General features: G+C 37.1%; 2 protein-coding genes across 2 annotated transcripts in view; one reads left to right on the forward strand and one right to left on the reverse strand.

The window, feature by feature from the left end:
- The window catches only part of gpr84 (G protein-coupled receptor 84), a 21709-nt gene extending 21531 nt beyond the window's left edge, over nt 1–178 (reverse strand). The window contains exon 1 of the mRNA XM_061977683.2: nt 1–178. This exon is cut by the window's left edge and continues 84 nt beyond it. The gene's annotated coding sequence lies outside the window, so the exon portion shown is untranslated.
- Nucleotides 1–18185, forward strand: part of LOC133617606 (uncharacterized) — a 240565-nt gene that overhangs the window by 7796 nt on the left and 214584 nt on the right. Inside the window, exon 2 of the mRNA XM_061977685.2 lies at nt 207–256. Coding sequence (XP_061833669.1) covers nt 237–256 — 20 coding nt within the window. The 5' untranslated portion in view covers nt 207–236. The remainder of the gene's footprint in view (nt 1–206; nt 257–18185) is intronic.

An 18185-nucleotide genomic window follows, 5' to 3' on the forward strand; every position in this document is an offset into this window, starting at 1 on the left:
TCTTCCTGTCAGCCTTTCAGTGTATGTGCGTGTTGTGCATTGCTAAATTAACCAACGTGATGCAAGTGTTAGAAATCGGGTTTTTCCGCCTTTTCTCAAATTATTTCTTTTGTCTTTCCGTCTTCCAAATTGGAGTAACAAAAGAACTATTCAAATGCTTTATTGTTATGAATTTTAAATTAAATATTTGTTTTGTTCCTATTTAGAGGCCTCTTTAACCACAGCAGAGGAAGTCTATGTCACCCACCGCAATCAGGTATTGTTTCATAATCACATTTTATAGTATAAGCTGGTAAAGATTTGATGTTGTGGCAGTCTTTTTGTAAATGTGTTTTTTAATATGTCCTGTTCAGCCACTCAGGCAAATCATATTGGGAGGGGGTAGAAAGAAGGAAAAAAAAGACAGAAAGAAAAAGAAAATGGGGTAAGACAGAGAGACAAAAAAACAAAACAAAACAAAACACAAAACATCAGCAAATACAATACCAAAATTATAGAAATAAATTGTGATTAATTTTCACATATTCAAAGAATGTTCAATAATATAGCAAATAAGGTACATATGTACACACCAGTGACGTGCGGTGAGGTTGATGGCTGGTGAGGCACTGACTTCATCACAGTCAGATTTACAAACATATGAACCCTAAAGAGTATCTTATTCACCATTTGATTGGCAGCAGTTAACGGGTTATGTTTAAAAGCTCATACCAGCATTCTTCCCTGCTTGGCACTCAGCATCAAGGCTTGGAATTGGGGGTTAAATCACCAAAAATGATTCCCAGGCGCGGCGCCGCTGCTGCCCACTGCTCCCCTCACCTCCCAGGTTGTAATCAAGGTGATGGGTCAAATGCAGATGACAAATTTCTCCACATCTAGTATGTGTGTGACAATCATTGGTACTTTAACTTAACTTTAACTTTACACATACAAACTGTACCACAAAAAAAGCACATTTAATTAAAAAAACGTTATTATGGTCTTACCTTTACTTAGAAATTAAGTCCATGCGCCGCAACTAAAGCCCTCACTTCAACTTTCCACGTGCAAGATTGAATCTATTTAAAAAAGTGTAACCGAGGGTTTATAAATGTCGCCTATACTGTATGAAACTACAAAATAACAAACACGGAGGCTCCAGTTTACACGAGGACCACTTTATTTACCTTCTTTCAAAAACCTCCGCAACGTGACATCACTTCCGCTCTTCGCGCCTTCAAAATAAGAGCTCAAGGTATATACTGTATAACAGCGCATAACAGGAACTTAACATCACAAAGAGGAAAGCCCATGAAAATAGGTTACAAAAGTTATTTAATAAGAAGCCAAAAAGTGCAAAAACAACAATGTTCGTGTTGGAGGAGTTGTGAATTAGGTACACCTGCAGTCTGCAGGTGTATCTAATGTTGTGTCCCTGCAGTCATTCACAACTCTTCCAACACCAACATTATTGTTTTTGTACTTTTTGGCTTCTTATGAAATAATTTTTTAAAATAGATTCAATCTTGCACGTGGAAAGTTTAAGTGTGGGCTTTAGTTGATATAACAATTCTACGGCGGGGGTGCAGGAGGCGAGCCTCAGCCAGTGCGTCTTTTGCAGCCGTTTTATGATTGTTCAGCACAAGAAATACGTTACACACATACAGTTGTTGACAAAATACACTGTACATTATATACCTCAGCTAACTAAACTATGGAAATGTATAATATAATTCATATAGCAATACGGTCTCACTGCACAGCAGGCTAGCAGTTAGCCGAGTCCGCAATCCATGTTGAGGCACTGAGTGACGTGCCTCAACTGGCTGCTGTTCACCGCACCGTCTCTTCTCAGTATTTGAACGGCAAATGTGAAAATTCAGCGATTTTGAATAAAAATAATCTAAAACTGATGAAGTTAAATGGAAAATAATTTTATAGTATAATCACTGAATACATATAACAATTTAATTATTATTTTTTCTTTTTACATTTTTTTTCTTTCCATGATGGCAGGGGAGGCCCCACCTCACCTGCCTCTAGTGACTGCACGTCACTGGTATTACGACAGACTTTACATATAGCAGCATTTACCTTGGAAGCAAAACACAAACCCCCGTAGTACTGTAGAAATGATCAAATAATTATGAAATTAAATTGAATGTATCTTAAAAAACTTGCCATCAGTCATCGGCTGTTTTCAATTGTTTCGTATGTATTTATTTAATTGGTATGGACATAACAGTTGCATTGGGCAAACCAGATGCACTGCCTAAAGTGTTATATCATGAAAATTCTCATTTTCAACACCTGTCCATAGGATGCTCATTGGTTATAGCAGGGGTGCTCATTACGTCGATCGCGATCTACCGGTCGATCTCGGAGGGTGTGTCAGTCGATCACCAGCCAGGCATTAAAAAAATAGTCCTAAAAATGAGCGATCATAAATCTTCACTATGACGTCACTTTCGTAGCTTGATTGACATTCACGGCACCGAGGGTCTACTGAGATGACGCTGGCTGCTGCCAGCTCAGTAAAATTACCGACTGGAAGGCGAGAAACACTTTATTTCAACAGACTCTGGCGCCGTACCTGTCGTCAAAACTCCAAAGACCAACTGCACAGTTACACAGTTGCGCTAACAAAATAAGAGTCTCAGAAAGCTGGCGTGCTCAAGCTAGCAAGCTACGGAGTTTGCCGACAATGTATTTCTTGTAAAGTGTATACAAAGGAGTACGGAAGCTGGACAAATAAGATGTCAAAAACCAACCACTTTCATGTGGTATTGGACAGAAAGGAGGACTTTTTTTCTCCTCCATTCGAAAATGCGGACATTATCATCACTACTGTCTGATTCCAATCAATGCAAGTCATCAGAATCAGGTAATACACCAACTTATATTCTTGTCTTCATGAAAGAAAGGAATCTATATGTGTTAAACATGCTTGTATTGTCTTTAAACACCTTTAATTTTTTAACAATATTAAATATATGTGTTAAACATGCTTGTATTATCTTTAAACACCTTTAAGTTGTTAACAATATTAACTATATGTATTAAACATGCTTGTATTATCTTTAAACACCTTTAACTTGTTAACAATATTAATTATGTGTTAAACATGCTTGTATTATCTTTAAACACCTTTAATTTTTTAACAATATTAACTATATATGTTAAACATGCTTGTATTATCATTAAACACCTTTAACTTGTTAACAATATTAACTATATGTGTTAAACATGCTTGTATTATCTTTAAACACCTTTAACTTGTTAACAATATTAACTATATGTGTTAAACATGCTTGCATTATCATTAAACACCTTTAACTTGTTAACAAAAACATATATTTCATAAATAAGTAAATATAAATTATATATATGAATGAGGTAGATCCCCACAACTTGATCAATTGAAAAGTAGCTCGCCTGCAGAAAAAGTGTGAGCACCCCTGGTTTATAGAATATGTGTCAAAATGTTACAAAATATACAATAAATCAAATTTACAATACATGAATTCTGTGTACAACTTTGCAATGATTTCTGCCCCAGTTTCAGACGTCTGGTGAAGATGTTTAGGTCAGTTTGCCGTTTTAAATCAGTGGGAAGAGTGTTCCACAGTCTGGCTCCCCTAAAGGAAAAGGTGGACTGTCCAAAAGATGTTCTGAACTTCGGAACCACACAGTCTTCACTGACTGAGGATCTGGTGTTAGGTGGAGAGCCTTGATGTCTGACAGCCAGACTAGAGACCAGCGATTAGTTAAACATTTAAAAAACTAACATTTAAAAAAGCTTGTGTTTCCTAATGACATCACAATGGTGCCACCTCACAGGTTTTCTGTCAAATACCTTGATTGCCTGGTTTCAGGGCTGTGGGGGAAGTTTGCGACCATGCGGTGAAATGAGAAATGAGAGAAAATCATTGCGTGTGAATACAACCAAGCAGCTTGACGAGACAGTTGTCTTCTAATGAAACCAAAGTAGTTCAAATTTGACTGGACTTTATTACACACAATTTTTACCTGGCTTTGGAACTTTAAATTATTGTCAAGAATAATTCCTAAGTACTTTATATTTTTAACTTATTGAATCAGAATCAGAATACCTTTATTGTCATTGTATGGAAACAACGAAATTGGACAGCAATCCAGCTCAGTGCTTTTAAAACAATCTACATAAAATAGTCTTAAGACAACAAACAATAAAAAAAAAAAACATAATAAAATGTTAAAAACATATTGCACAGCAGATCTCTATCAGAGGTAAGCAAGTTAATAAAGTGGTGAGTGTTCAGGTACGTGCAGAGTTTAGGTCAGGGGTCGGCAACCTTTACCAGTCAAAGAGCCATTTTGACCAGTTTCACAAATTATAAAAAACAATGGGAGCCGCAAAAATTTTTGTATTTTTAAATGAAATAACACTGCATATAACATTTATTCGCTGCCCACACCTTTATGTGGAATTTTTAAGCTGGTGTGGCACGCGGATTTAGAATGAATAGCACTTGTCAGCGCGTGCTGGTATAGCATATAGCGCCCACTACAACCAGCGTGCCTGATCAGCCACATGTTGTATGGGGCTTCCGCTTACTCACGTAGGTGACAGCAAGGCATACTTGGTCAACAACCACACAGGTTACACTGACGGTGGTGGTATAAAAAAAACTTTAACACTCTTACTAATAATGCGCCACACTGTGAACCCACACCAAACAAGAATGACAAACACATTTCGGGAGAACATCTGCACAGTAACACAACATAAACACAACAGGACAAATACCCAGAATCCCATGCAGCCCTAACTCTTCCGGGATACATTATACACCCCCGCTACCAAACCCCGCCCACCTCAACCGACGCACAGAGGGGGGGGGGGGGGGTTGATGTGTGAGGGAGCAGGCTTGGGGGTGGGGTTTGGTGGTAGCAGGTGTGTATAATGTAGCCCGGAAGAGTCAGGGCTGCATGGGATTCTGGGTATTTGTTCTGTTGTGTTTATGTTGTGTTAAGGTGCAGATGTTCTCCCGAAATGTGTTTGTCATTCTTGTTTGGTTTTGGTTCACAGTGTGGCGCATATTAGTAAGAGTGTTAAAGTTGTTTTATATGATCACCGTCAGTGTAACCTGTGTGGCTGTTGACCAAGTATGCCTTGCTGTCACGTACGTGTGCAAGCAGAAGATGTATATTGCATAACAAGTGTTGGGCTGGCACGCTGTCAATACAGATTGTAGAGGGCGTTCAAATGTTGTACCATCACGGCACGCCCTTATTATAGCTGTAAGGGTGAAAATCGGTGAATATTAATCCCGGGAGTTTTCTGCGAGAGGCACTGAAATCCGGAAGTCTCACGGGAAAATTGGGGGGTTCAGCAAGTAAGCTGCTGAGCCGCATCAGAGTGATCAAAGAGCCGCATGCGGCTCCGGAGCCGCGGGTTGCCGACCCCTGGTTTAGGGCAATAACATCTCTAGGATAGAAACTGTTTTTCAATCTATTTGTCCTTGCTTTGATGGTCTTCTAGCGCCTCCTTATCTATACATATCTTAAACATAATTTTTGAGGGCTGTGCTTTAATTGAGAGAAAAATTGAGATTGTTTTCTTAATATTCAGTATTTTCAGTAGATTTTTGAAGCCAGGTTGAAATGATTCTGTCAATTGCTGCCCAGCTAGAATGGAATTCTTTGCAGGCACATGAATAACTGTCGTCTGCTTAAAGCTGGCAGTTCACACCCTGGCAACAGTTTGGAAGGCGTAGTGGGTAGAGCAACCGTGCCAGAAACCTGAGGGTTGCAGGTTCGCTCCCCGCCTCTTACCATCCAAAAAAAAAATCGCTGCCGTTGTGTCCTTGGGCGGGACACTTCACCCTTTGCCCCCGGTGCCACTCACACCGGTGAATTGAATGATGAATGATAGGTGGTGGTCGGAGGGGCCGTTGGCGCAAATTGCAGCCACGCTTCCGTCAGTCTACCCCAGGGCAGCTGTGGCTATGAAAGTAGCTTACCACCACCAGTTGTGAATGAATGATGGATTCTACATGTAAAGCGACTTTGGGTACTTAGAAAAGCGCTATATAAATCCCAGTTATTATTATTATTATTATTATTTATATACATGGCAAACAACAATGGCCCTAATACGGAGACATGTGGCACTCCCATGTCATTAGGGTGAAGACTTGATTTAATGCCATTGACCTTAACACATCCTATCCTCAAGATATGTTTTAAACCATTCTTGTGCTTGAGCAGATATTTTGAAATTCCAGAGTATTTATCAAAACACTGTGGTCCACAGTATCGAAGGCCTTTCGGAGGTCTCGAAACCCCGCACCAACAACTTGACCTTTGTCTAGACCAGGGGACGTCAACCCGCGGCTCCGGAGCCGCATGCGGCTCTTTGACCACTCTGATGCCAACCCTACCGATTTTCCCGGGAGACTTCCGGATTTCAGTGCCACTCCGAGAAATCTCCCGGGGCAAATATTCTTCGATTTTCACCCTAACAATAATAATAAGGGTGTATCGTGATGGCACAGCATTTAACGCCCTCTACATCCTGTACAAACAGCGTGGCGGCCCAGCCACATGTTGCATGAGGCTTCTGCTTGCACACGTAAGTGACAGCAAGGCATACTTGGTCAACAGCCACACAGGTTACACTGACGGTGGCCGTATAAAACACACTGTGAACCCACACCAAACAAGAATGACAAACCCATTTCGGGAGAACATCTGCACCGTAACACAACATAAACACAACAGAACAAATACCCAGAATCCCATGCAGCCCTAACTCTTCCGGGCTACATTATATACACCCCCCCCACCTTTAGTAAATGTTTGGGTTGACTTGTATTAAAAAAAAAAAAGTTTTCTTTTAAGTAATATAGAAACTTATCATAGCTGTTGATCTATTTTATGGAGGAATGTAGTTAATCATAGAACTGGCACCCATCCATCCATCCATTTTCTACCGCTTATCCCTTTTGGGGTCGCATGGGGGTGCTGGAGCCTATGTCAGCTACAATCGGGCGGAAGGCGGGGTACACCCTGGACAAGTCGCCACCTCATCGCAGAGCCAACACAGATAGACAGACAACATTCACACTCACATTAATATGGCTTTTGAATGGAATTGTTACCCCCAGGAATTGAATGGTGTGGTGCCCAAAGAGGGGGTATTTGGAATAAAACAGTCTGTTCACTCACAGTAGAATCATAAACTGAGTTTAATGATTCTGTGCACATTTCTATAAGAATTCAACAATTTTGAAGTCGCCACATTTACACCTTTTTGTCACCGTCTAAAATAATCTACATTTACACCAATGTTTCTACACAGGACTCCTAAAAACAATGAATATATATATATATTTTTTTTATTGCATTTCTTGCATTTCACATAAGTGTAAGCGAGTATTGCTACAGGTTCATTTTTCCTAAAGCTTCCCGTTATGGTAACGGTCTGATCGGGATACTTTCGGGTCACCTTGGGTCATGAAGCAGAGCAAAGAAACCACATTGCTTTATCGCCTTTTTCCTACCCGTCTGCGCTCCTGCTTTATCTTTGACGTTGTGCTGGTGTCTTTTTTTCACCTTCCTTGCATTTGTTGTGTGTGTGTGTGTGTGTGTGTGTGTGTGTGTGTGTGCTCACAGTGTTGAAAGTCTTTGTTTTGTGCAGCGAAATGCAAATGAAAGCATTTAAATGCAGTTGAAATCGCCTGCATGCGGACTTTTATCACACATTTTTAGGGGAATATCTGGGGAAGGGGAGGCATGAAAAAAAAAATCGAATGATAACATAGAATCAATATTGATATCTGTCCAATGAATTGTTATAATTGCATTTTTTTCTATGTTTCCAATCTCTTAAATACGGAGCCCCTGGCCTGGGAGAAATTGTATTTTTTATAATTTATTTATTTATTTATTTATTTTAAGACATGTATCTCGTGCGCTCGAGAAACTTTTTATAAAGTTATAAAAAAATTAAAAAAAATTATAACTTTTTTATTTTTCATTTTTTTAGACCTGTATCTCGTGCGCACGAGTTTCTCGAGATACATGTCTAAAAAAAAAAAACATTTATTTATTTATTTTTTTTTTTTTCATAACTTTATAAAAAGTTTCTCGTGCGCATGAGATACATGTCTAAAAAAAACAAAAACAAATAATTAAAAAAAAACATTTATTTATTTATTTATTAGGTTTTTTTTCATAACTTTATAAAAAGTTTCTCGTGCGCACGATAAAATGGCCATAAAACCCGCCTTGATAACATGAATGTGCAGTAAATGAGTGTTTCCATGGTGTAAGCTGCATAGCACAAACAAAAACCTAATTTTAAATAGGGCGGTCTGCAATTAGTATCAATTGTACACAAAATCTTGGTAGATCGCAAGCAACACGCCCACTAATAGTACACACCATTTTATACTTTGTACACACTGTTTAGCGCATGTTATTTCTATCTTAGTAGATCAGGCCATGGTGTGTAGTAAATGTTTCTTTAAATATGCTAAAATGAACACAAAGGGGCAGTTTAGAAAAGATGAAGCATTTGAAGCCCTGAACTTGATAAGTAAATGTGCAAAGTCAGTATTTTTTTTAAACTAAAGGACAATGTTTTAAGTATGAAGCCCCTAAAGGGACATGAGGGAATCTTTTTTTTTTTTTTTTTTTTTTATAATTCTATTTTATTTATTTATTTTAAGACATGTATCTCGTGCGCATGAGAAACTTTTTATAAAGTTGGACCGACACCATGTATCTTGTGCGCACGAGAAACTTTTTATAGTTATGAAAAAAAACAAATAAATAAATAAATAAATGTTTTTTTTTATTCTTTTTTTTTTTTTTTAGACATGTGTCTTGAGAAACTCGTGCGCACGAGATACAGGTCTAAAAAAATAAAAAAGTTATAATTTTTTAAATTTTTTTTATAACTTTATAAAAAGTTTCTCGAGCGCATGAGATACATGTCTTAAAATAAATAAATAAAATACAATTATTAAAAAAAAATGATGTAGATGAAGCATTTGAAGCCCTGAACTTGATAAGTAAATGTGCAAAGTCAGTATTTTTTTTAAACTAAAGGACAATGTTTTAAGTATGAAGCCCCTAAAGGGACATGAGGGAATCTTTTTTTTTTTTTAATAATTGTATTTTATTTATTTATTTTAAGACATGTATCTTGTGCGCTCGAGAAACTTTTTATAAAGTTATAAAAAAAAATTATAACTTTTTTATTTTTTAGACCTGTATCTCGTGCGCACGAGTTTCTCGAGATACATGTCTAAAAAAAAAAAAAAAGAATAAAAAAAAACATTTATTTATTTATTTATTTGTTTTTTTTCATAACTATAAAAAGTTTCTCGTGCGCACGAGATACATGTCTAAAAAAAAAAAAAAAGAATAAAAAAAATAAAAAAAAAGAATTAAAAAAAAACATTTATTTATTTGTTTTTTTTCATAACTTTATAAAAAGTTTCTCATGCGCACGAGATACATGTCTTAAAATAAATGAATAAAATACAATTATTTAAAAAAAAAAAAAAAAAAAAAAAAGATTCCCTCATGTCCCTTTAGGGGCTTCATACTTAAAACATTGTCCTTTAGTTTAAAAAAAATACTGACTTTGCACATTTACGTATCAAGTTCAGGGCTTCAAATGCTTCATCTTTTCTAAACTGCCCCTTTGTGTTCATTTTAGCATATTTAAAGAAACATTTACTACACACCATGGCCTGATCTACTAAGATAGAAATAACATGCGCTAAACAGTGTGTACAAAGTACAAAATTGTGTGTACTATTAGTGGGCGTGTTGCTTGCGATCTACCAAGATTTTGTGTACAATTGATACTAATTGCAGACCGCCCTATTTAAATTAGGTTTTTGTTTGTGCTATGCAGCTTACACCATGGAAACACTCATTTACTGCACATTCATGTTATCAAGGCAGTTTTTATGGCCATTTTATAAGCAGTCCTGCAGTGCGATTGACAACAGAATCCGGTTTTTAGCGCTTTATGCTGATAATAACTGCCAAAATGCATATTGCAAGAATATTTTTTTTCTATATGATATATGTTAATAATATATCTTCTATATCAGTGGTTCTTAACCTAGTTGGAGGTACCGAACCCCACCAGTTTCATATGCGCATTCACCCAACCCTTCTTTAGTGAAAAATAAATTTAAAAAAATTTCAAATTCAAGACAAAGTTATGTTTTTGGTAACACTTTAGTATGGGGAACTTATTCTAAGTAATAAAGACTTAATTTAGAGTTTTTTGGACACTCGGGGAACATATTCTAAGTAACAAATACTTAATTTAGTGTTATTTGGACACTCGGGGAACATATTCTAAGGAATAAAGACTTAATTTAAGAGTTATTTGGACACTCGGGGAACATATTCTAAGTAACAAAGACTTAATTTAGTGTTATTTGGACACTCGGGGAACATATTCTAAGTATTTAAGACTTAATTTAGTGTTATTTGGACACTCGGAGAACATATTCTAAGTAATAAAGACTTAATTTAGAGTTATTTGGACACTCGGGGAACATATTCTAAGTAACAAAGACTTAATTTAGTGTTATTTGGACACTAGGGGAACATATTCTAAGTAACAAAGACTTAATTTAAGAGTTATTTGGACACTCGGGGAACATATTCTAAGTAACAAAGACTTAATTTAGAGTTTTTTGGACACTCGGGGAACATATTCTAAGTAACAAATACTTAATTTAGTGTTATTTGGACACTCGGGGAACATATTCTAAGTAATAAAGACTTAATTTAGTGTTATTTGGACACTCGAGGAACATATTCTAAGTAACAAAGACTTAATTTAGTGTTATTTGGACACTCGGGGAACATATTCTAAGTAACAAAGACTTAATTTAGAGTTATTTGGACATTCGGGGAACATATTCTAAGTAATAAAGACTTAATTTAAGAGTTATTTGGACACTCGGGGAACATATTCTAAGTAACAAAGACTTACTTTAGAGTTATTTGGACATTCGGGGAACATATTCTAAGTAATAAAGACTTAATTTAGTGTTATTTGGACACTCGGGGAACATATTCTAAGTAATAAAGACTTAATTTAGTGTTATTTGGACACTCGGGGAACATATTCTAAGTAATAAAGACTTAATTTAAGAGTTATTTGGACACTCGGGGAACATATTCTAAGTAACAAAGACTTAATTTAGAGTTATTTAGACACTCGGGGAACATATTCTAAGTAACAAAGACTTAATTTAGAGTTATTTGGACACTCGGTGAACATATTCTATGTAATAAAGACTTAATTTAGTGTTATTTGGACACTCGGAACATATTCTAAGTAATAAAGACTTAATTTAGAGTTATTTGGACACTAGGGGAACATATTCTAAGAAACAAATACTTAATTTAGTGTTATTTGGACACTCGGGGAACATATTCTAAGTAATAAAGACTTAATTTAGAGTTATTTGGACACTCGGGGAACATATTCTAAGTAACAAAGACTTAATTTAGTGTTATTTGGACACTCGGGGAACATATTCTAAGTAACAAAGACTTAATTTAGTGTTATTTGGACACTCGGGGAACATATTCTAAGTAATAAAGACTTAATTTAGAGTTATTTGGACACACGGGGAACATATTCTAAGTAACAAAGACTTAATTTAGAGTTATTTGGACATTCGGGGAACATATTCTAAGTAACAAATACTTAATTTAGTGTTATTTGGACACTCGGGGAACATATTCTAAGTAATAAAGACTTAATTTAGTGTTATTTGGACACTTGGGGAACATATTCTAAGTAACAAAGACTTCATTTAGAGTTATTTAGACACTAGGGGAACATATTCTAAGTAATAAAGACTTAATTTAAGAGTTATTTGGACACTCGGGGAACATATTCTAAGTAACAAAGACTTAATTTAGTGTTATTTGGACACTCGGGGAACATATTCTAAGTAACAAAGACTTAATTTAGAGTTTTTTGGACACTCGGGGAACATATTCTAAGTAATAAAGACTTAATTTAGTGTTATTTGGACACTTGGGGAACATATTCTAAGTAACAAAGACTTAATTTAGAGTTATTTGGACACTCGGGGAACATATTCTAAGTAATAAAGACTTAATTTAGTGTTATTTGGACACTCGGGGAACATATTCTAAGTAACAAAGACTTAATTTAGTGTTATTTGGACACTCGGGGAACATATTCTAAGTAACAAAGACTTAATTTAAGAGTTATTTGGATACTCGGGGAACATATTCTAAGTAACAAAGACTTAATTTAGAGTTATTTGGTTAAGGTTAGGGTTAGAGGGTTAGGGTTATAATAAGGCCATGCTGAATAAGGCATTAATAAGTACTTAATAATGACTAGTTAAGAGCCAATATGTTACTAATTTGCATGTTAATAAGCAAGTAATTAATGGTGAATATGTTCCCCATACTAAAGTGTTACCATGTTTTTTTACTGGTGCACAAAATGAACCGTGCATGAACATCACCTTGTTCAAACCACAAAACCAACACAGTGCATAAACTCACAACAAATTACACACCTGCAAATCAGTCAGCTGTTGTTGTATCCGTAATACGGCGATAGGGAGAAATTTGTATTTACACGATGAGTCGGGTGTGTTTTGACCTCCGCCGAACCCCTGAGGCCGACTCACCGAACCCCTAGGGTTCCATCCAACCCAGGTTAAGAACCACTGTTCTATATGAAAAACAAATATTACAAAAATGACAAACACATTAAATTAATTTGTTTTCATTAGCCCCTAAGTCATCTCGTAGCTAAAACAAAATTATAAAATGATATTGCTGAATAGACAATATGTCCAATATTCTTATTTTTGACAGTCCATACATGTTGACAAGCATACATAGGACGCAGTTGCAGCTATCGCCATTTCTGTGCAACTGACAGTTCGCTCGTCCTTTTCTAAAACGGCGGCCACAGAACAGTTTCAACCTCGACAGGTCACATTGCTTGTGCTAAATAATCACATCTGAATTCTCTCTTCCCAGTATTGTGGGCGTTTCAATGATCCTGCATATTCATGAAGACACACACACTAAATGGATTGCGCTCCTTATTCTGCTCGCTAAAGAAACACAATGCTCTGCTCACAAGTTTAGTGGATCAGCTTTGCGTGTGCTATCAAGTTTGCATGTTTTAGTACACGCAAACCTTAAGTAGATCAGGCCCTTTGTCTTTAGACAGTCTGTAATCTTTTGAATGTAAGTGTGAAGTCATTATTCTTATTATTAAGACAATAAACTCCTTAGAATATAATACGGCAAGGCGCTGAGTTATGGGTTTGTCGCTACCATCAGTGGCTGAAAGACTTTTTAAGTACAATTAATAAAAAAACAGAACTTTTAAAACAAATGAACAAAGCTTATCCTGGAGAAGGATATGCACATGGACTTGGTCTCACACAGTTTTTTTTAAAAGAAAGACATACATTTATGAAGGTTTCTTTATGTCTTAATTACCAAAGCTTTTTTTTTTTTTCTTCTTTATGAATTTATATTAGCCCCCAGTGGTGGACCATCAGGCCCAGCACATAAATCATGATCATAAATTGACAAAAGCACATTTTGAATTTACTTTCCCTAAATATATAAAAGTGTTCATCCTGTTCTCTTCGTGTCATATTAGGCTCCAGATTAAAATGGATGTCAACCATTAGAATATTTCTATTGTTCAAGATTTACAGTACCATATTTTTCGGACTATAAGTCGCAGTTTTTTTCATAGTTATGTCTCTCATGGCTATGCTGATGTTGAGTAGCAGACACTGTCAAGAAACGATCTTGGATTGCACTACAAACATGACGCTACTACCAAGAATGTATCGGGGCGGATGCACGTCCGAAGCAAAGAAAGACCGGCGGGAGAGTTTTTCCGAAGGAAGTAGTGTGGAACTGCGAACTATCAAACTGGTGCTTATTTATTTCCGATGGCTAACATTAGCATTATCATTTTGATTTGAGCATTGAAAGATACTTACTAGATTAGCAGGAACAGAGCCAAAGCAGCACTGGCTGAAAACCCCTCCCAATCTTTGAGCTCACACCAGCAAGTGAAAGCCGTGGCAATGTTGATCCTGACTGTCTTTTTATCCGGGTAAGCTCAGTTTTTCTTTTTTTTGTCTCCTCAGAAAAAACTTAATTTCTTTCATTGTTCTGGATCTTCGGCCATGATAGCAGTAATTGCACGTATGCATTCTTCTTCTTTTAGTTTTCTGGCAGTATGTAGGCGTTTGCATCGACTTCCATCTTTTTTAAAAGATTAAAAGCAAAGTCAGCACATTTGTATTTTTTTGTTTGGCGTCCTCAACGATCTAGACCCCTTCAGGCCATGACAGAGGTGTCATTTAACTCGTAAGTCCGTGCATCATCCCAAAAGTTATGAAAATATTTGATGAATGTTGAAAAGTTACTTAGTGCTGCTTTAAAACTGAATTTCAACCTTGCAAATAATTGTACCGTATTTTTCGGACTATAAGTGGCAGTTTTTTTCATAGTTTGGCCGGGGGTGCGACTTATACTCAGGAGCGACTTATGTGTGAAATGATTAACACATTATAATATTATTTAGCTCATTCACGTAAGGCAACCCGCGGCTCTAGAGCCGCATGCAGCTCTTTAGCGCCGCCCTAGTGGCTCTCTGGAGCTTTTTCAAAAATGTATGAAAAATGGAAAAAGATGAGGGGGAAAAAAATATATTTCTTGTTTTAATATGGTTTCTGTAGGAGGACAAACATGACACAAACCTTCCTAATTGTTATAAAGCACACTGTTTATATTAAACATGCTTCACTGATTCGAGTATTTGGCGAGCGCTGTTTTGTCCTACTAATTTTGGCGGTCCTTGAACTCACCTTAGTTTGTTTACATGTATAACCTTCTCCGACTTTCTAGGACGTGTTTTATGCCACTTCTTTTTCTGTCTCATTTTGTGCACCAAGCTTTAAACGTTGTGCATGAATCCACAAAGGTGAGTTTTGTTGATGTTATTGACTTGTGTGGAGTGCTAATGAGACATTTGGTCACTGCATGACTGCAAGCTAATCGATGCTAACATGCTATTTAGGCTAGCTATATGTACATATTGCATCATTATGCCTCATTTGTAGCTATATTTGAGCTCATTTAGTTTCCCTTAAGTCCTCTTAATTCAATTTATATCTCATGACACACTATCTGTATGTAATATGGCTTTTAACTTTTTGCGGCTCCAGACAGATTTGTTTTTGTATTTTTGGTCCTATAGGCGAGGGCGGACCTACGTCACTTCCGCCTGCCAATCCCCTAGCAACCGGTCGCCATATTGAATTCGTTGAAAACAAACCAGCTCACAGCGAACACAGCATTGACAGAAAAGGCATTTAACGAGGTTTCACGGCATTTTAAACTGTTCTAAATGGCGTATGATTATGTGAATAGTCTTTCCAGTGAGGCTAGGTTAAGATAAGAGTTAAAATGTTCTGTAGTTGGATTAAACGACTGCCCTTACCGCCTTAAGGGCGACTGATAATCCTACACGATGGCCGGACATGGAATTTGGAAATCTTTACGTCTACCTCACAAGCGCACCAGGTCGGTTGTTAGCTTCGGTTGTTATATAACGAATAAATCACTTAAAAATTGTTAAATCACCCAAGGTATGTTGATAAATGATAATAAGGATGACACGGTGGCTACCAGTATCTGTATATTTATTATATCTGTAGAGAGCTCATTCAAATTCAGTTCAGTATTATGATTTATTATTTGCTGAATTACTGGAAATAGCCTTTATACCGTATGTTATTGTTGTGCAACAACAACAACTTCAGCTGTCGAACGTTATTCAGTAAAAATTCAACGGGTTCAACATTAGCATGGACGGTATAGCCAAGTTGTGGTTAAGAAGGTGGATTTTTGTTCCTTATATTTACCAGAAACGAAGTGATCCGAACACACGACCCGGGATTTTGGGGGACTCCAGTGAGAACTGTCCTCGTTTTCCCGGTGTAAAGCTGCGAGCCATTTGTCTCGTCTCTGTGGGCTTTTAGCACGCTTTGGCAGAACAAAATACGACCTTTGTTTTCCCTGTTTCCAGTTGTGGTTCGCACAACCAAAAACAACACAGTTTTTTGGCATTTTGGAGGCAGAATGACTGGTTTAATCAGCGCAGGTCGACAGGTTAAAGAGTAATGGTGACGGTTTGTTTTCAACGCCAGTCAGGTTGCTATGGCTCGAAGAACCCGTATGTAGCTCAGTTGCCCGGATGTCGGCCCTGCCCTATATGGCTCTTTCAACATTTTGGGTTGCCGACCCCTGGTCTAGACGTATAAGATTTCATGGGATTTAGCGATTAGGAGTGACAGATTGTTTGGTAAACGTATAGCATGTTCTATATGTTATAGTTATTTGAATGACTCTTACCATAATATGTTACGTTAACATACCAGTTGGTTATTTATGCCTCATATAATGTACACTTATTCAGCCTGTTGTTCACTATTCTTTATTTATTTTTAAATTGCCTTTCAAATGTCTATTCTTGCTGTTGGCTTTTATCAAATACATTTCCCCCAAAAATGCGACTTATACTCCAGTGCGATTTATATATGTTTTTTTCCTTCTTTATTGTGCATTTTCGGCCGGTGCGACTTATACTCCGGAGCGACTTATACTCCGAAAAATACGGTATTCATCATGTTCTCTTCGTGTCATATTAGGCTCCAGATTAAAATATATGCCAACCATTAGAATATTTCTATTGTTCAAGATTTACAGTACCGTATTTTTCGGACTATAAGTGGCAGTTTTTTTCATAGTTTGGCCGGGAGTGCGACTTATACTCAGGAGCGACTTATGTGTGAAATGATGAACACATTATAATATTATTTATCTCATTCACGTAAGAGACTAGACGTATAAGATTTCATGGGATTTAGCGATTAGGAGTGACAGATTGTTTGGTAAACGTATAGCATGTTCTATATGTTATAGTTATTTGAATGACTCTTACCATAATATGTTACGTTAACATACCAGTTGGTTATTTATGCCTCATATAACGTACACTTATTCAGCCTGTTGTTCACTATTCTTGATTTATTTTAAATTGCCTTTCAAATGTCTATTCTTGCTGTTGGCTTTTATCAAATACATTTCCCCCAAAAATGCGACTTATACTCCAGTACGACTTATATATGTTTTTTCCCTTCTTTATTATGCATTTTCGGCCGATGCGACTTATACTCCGGAGCGACTTATACTCAGAAAAATATGGTATTCATCATGTTCTCTTCGTGTCATATTAGGCTCCAGATTAAAATAGATGCCAACCATTACAATATTTCTATTGTTCAAGATTTACAGTACCGTATTTTTCGGACTATAAGTGGCAGTTTTTTTCATAGTTTGGCCGGGGGTGCGACGTATACTCAGTAGCGACTTATGTGTGAAATGATTAACACATTATAATACTATTTATCTCATTCACGTAAGAGACTAGACCAGGGGTCGGCAACCTTTACCAGTCAAAGAGCCATTTTGACCAGTTTCACAAATTATAGAAAATAATGGGAGCCGCATGAATTTTTTTTAAGTTTTAAATGAAATAACACTGCATACAATTTTGTTTTTTTGCTTTGTGCTATGTATAAACCAGGTGTCTCAGACACGCTGCCCACACCTTTATGTGGAATTTGAAAACTGGTGCGGCACGCAGGTTTTAAATGAATGGCGCTTGACAGTGTAGTGCGTGCAATGATGGTACAGCATATAGCACCCACTACAGTCAGCGTGCCTGATCAGTCTCACGTTGTATGGGGCTTCTGCTTTGCTCACGTAGGCAACAGCAAGGCATACTTGGTCAACAACCACACAGCTCACAGTGGCGGTGTAAAAAAAACAACAACTTTAACACTCTTACTAATAATGCGCCACACTGTGAACCCACACCAAACAAGAATGACAAACAAATTTCGGGAGAACATCTGCACCGTAACACAACATAAACACAACAGGACAAATACCCAGAATCCCATGCAGCCCTAACTCTTCCGGGATACATTATACACCCCCGCTACCAAACCCCGCCCACCTCAACCGACGCACAGGGGGGGGGGGGGGGGGGGGGGGGGGGGGGGGGTTGGTCGTAGCAG

Source organism: Nerophis lumbriciformis, linkage group LG18, assembly GCF_033978685.3.
Source record: "Nerophis lumbriciformis linkage group LG18, RoL_Nlum_v2.1, whole genome shotgun sequence".
NCBI lineage: Eukaryota > Metazoa > Chordata > Actinopteri > Syngnathiformes > Syngnathidae > Nerophis > Nerophis lumbriciformis.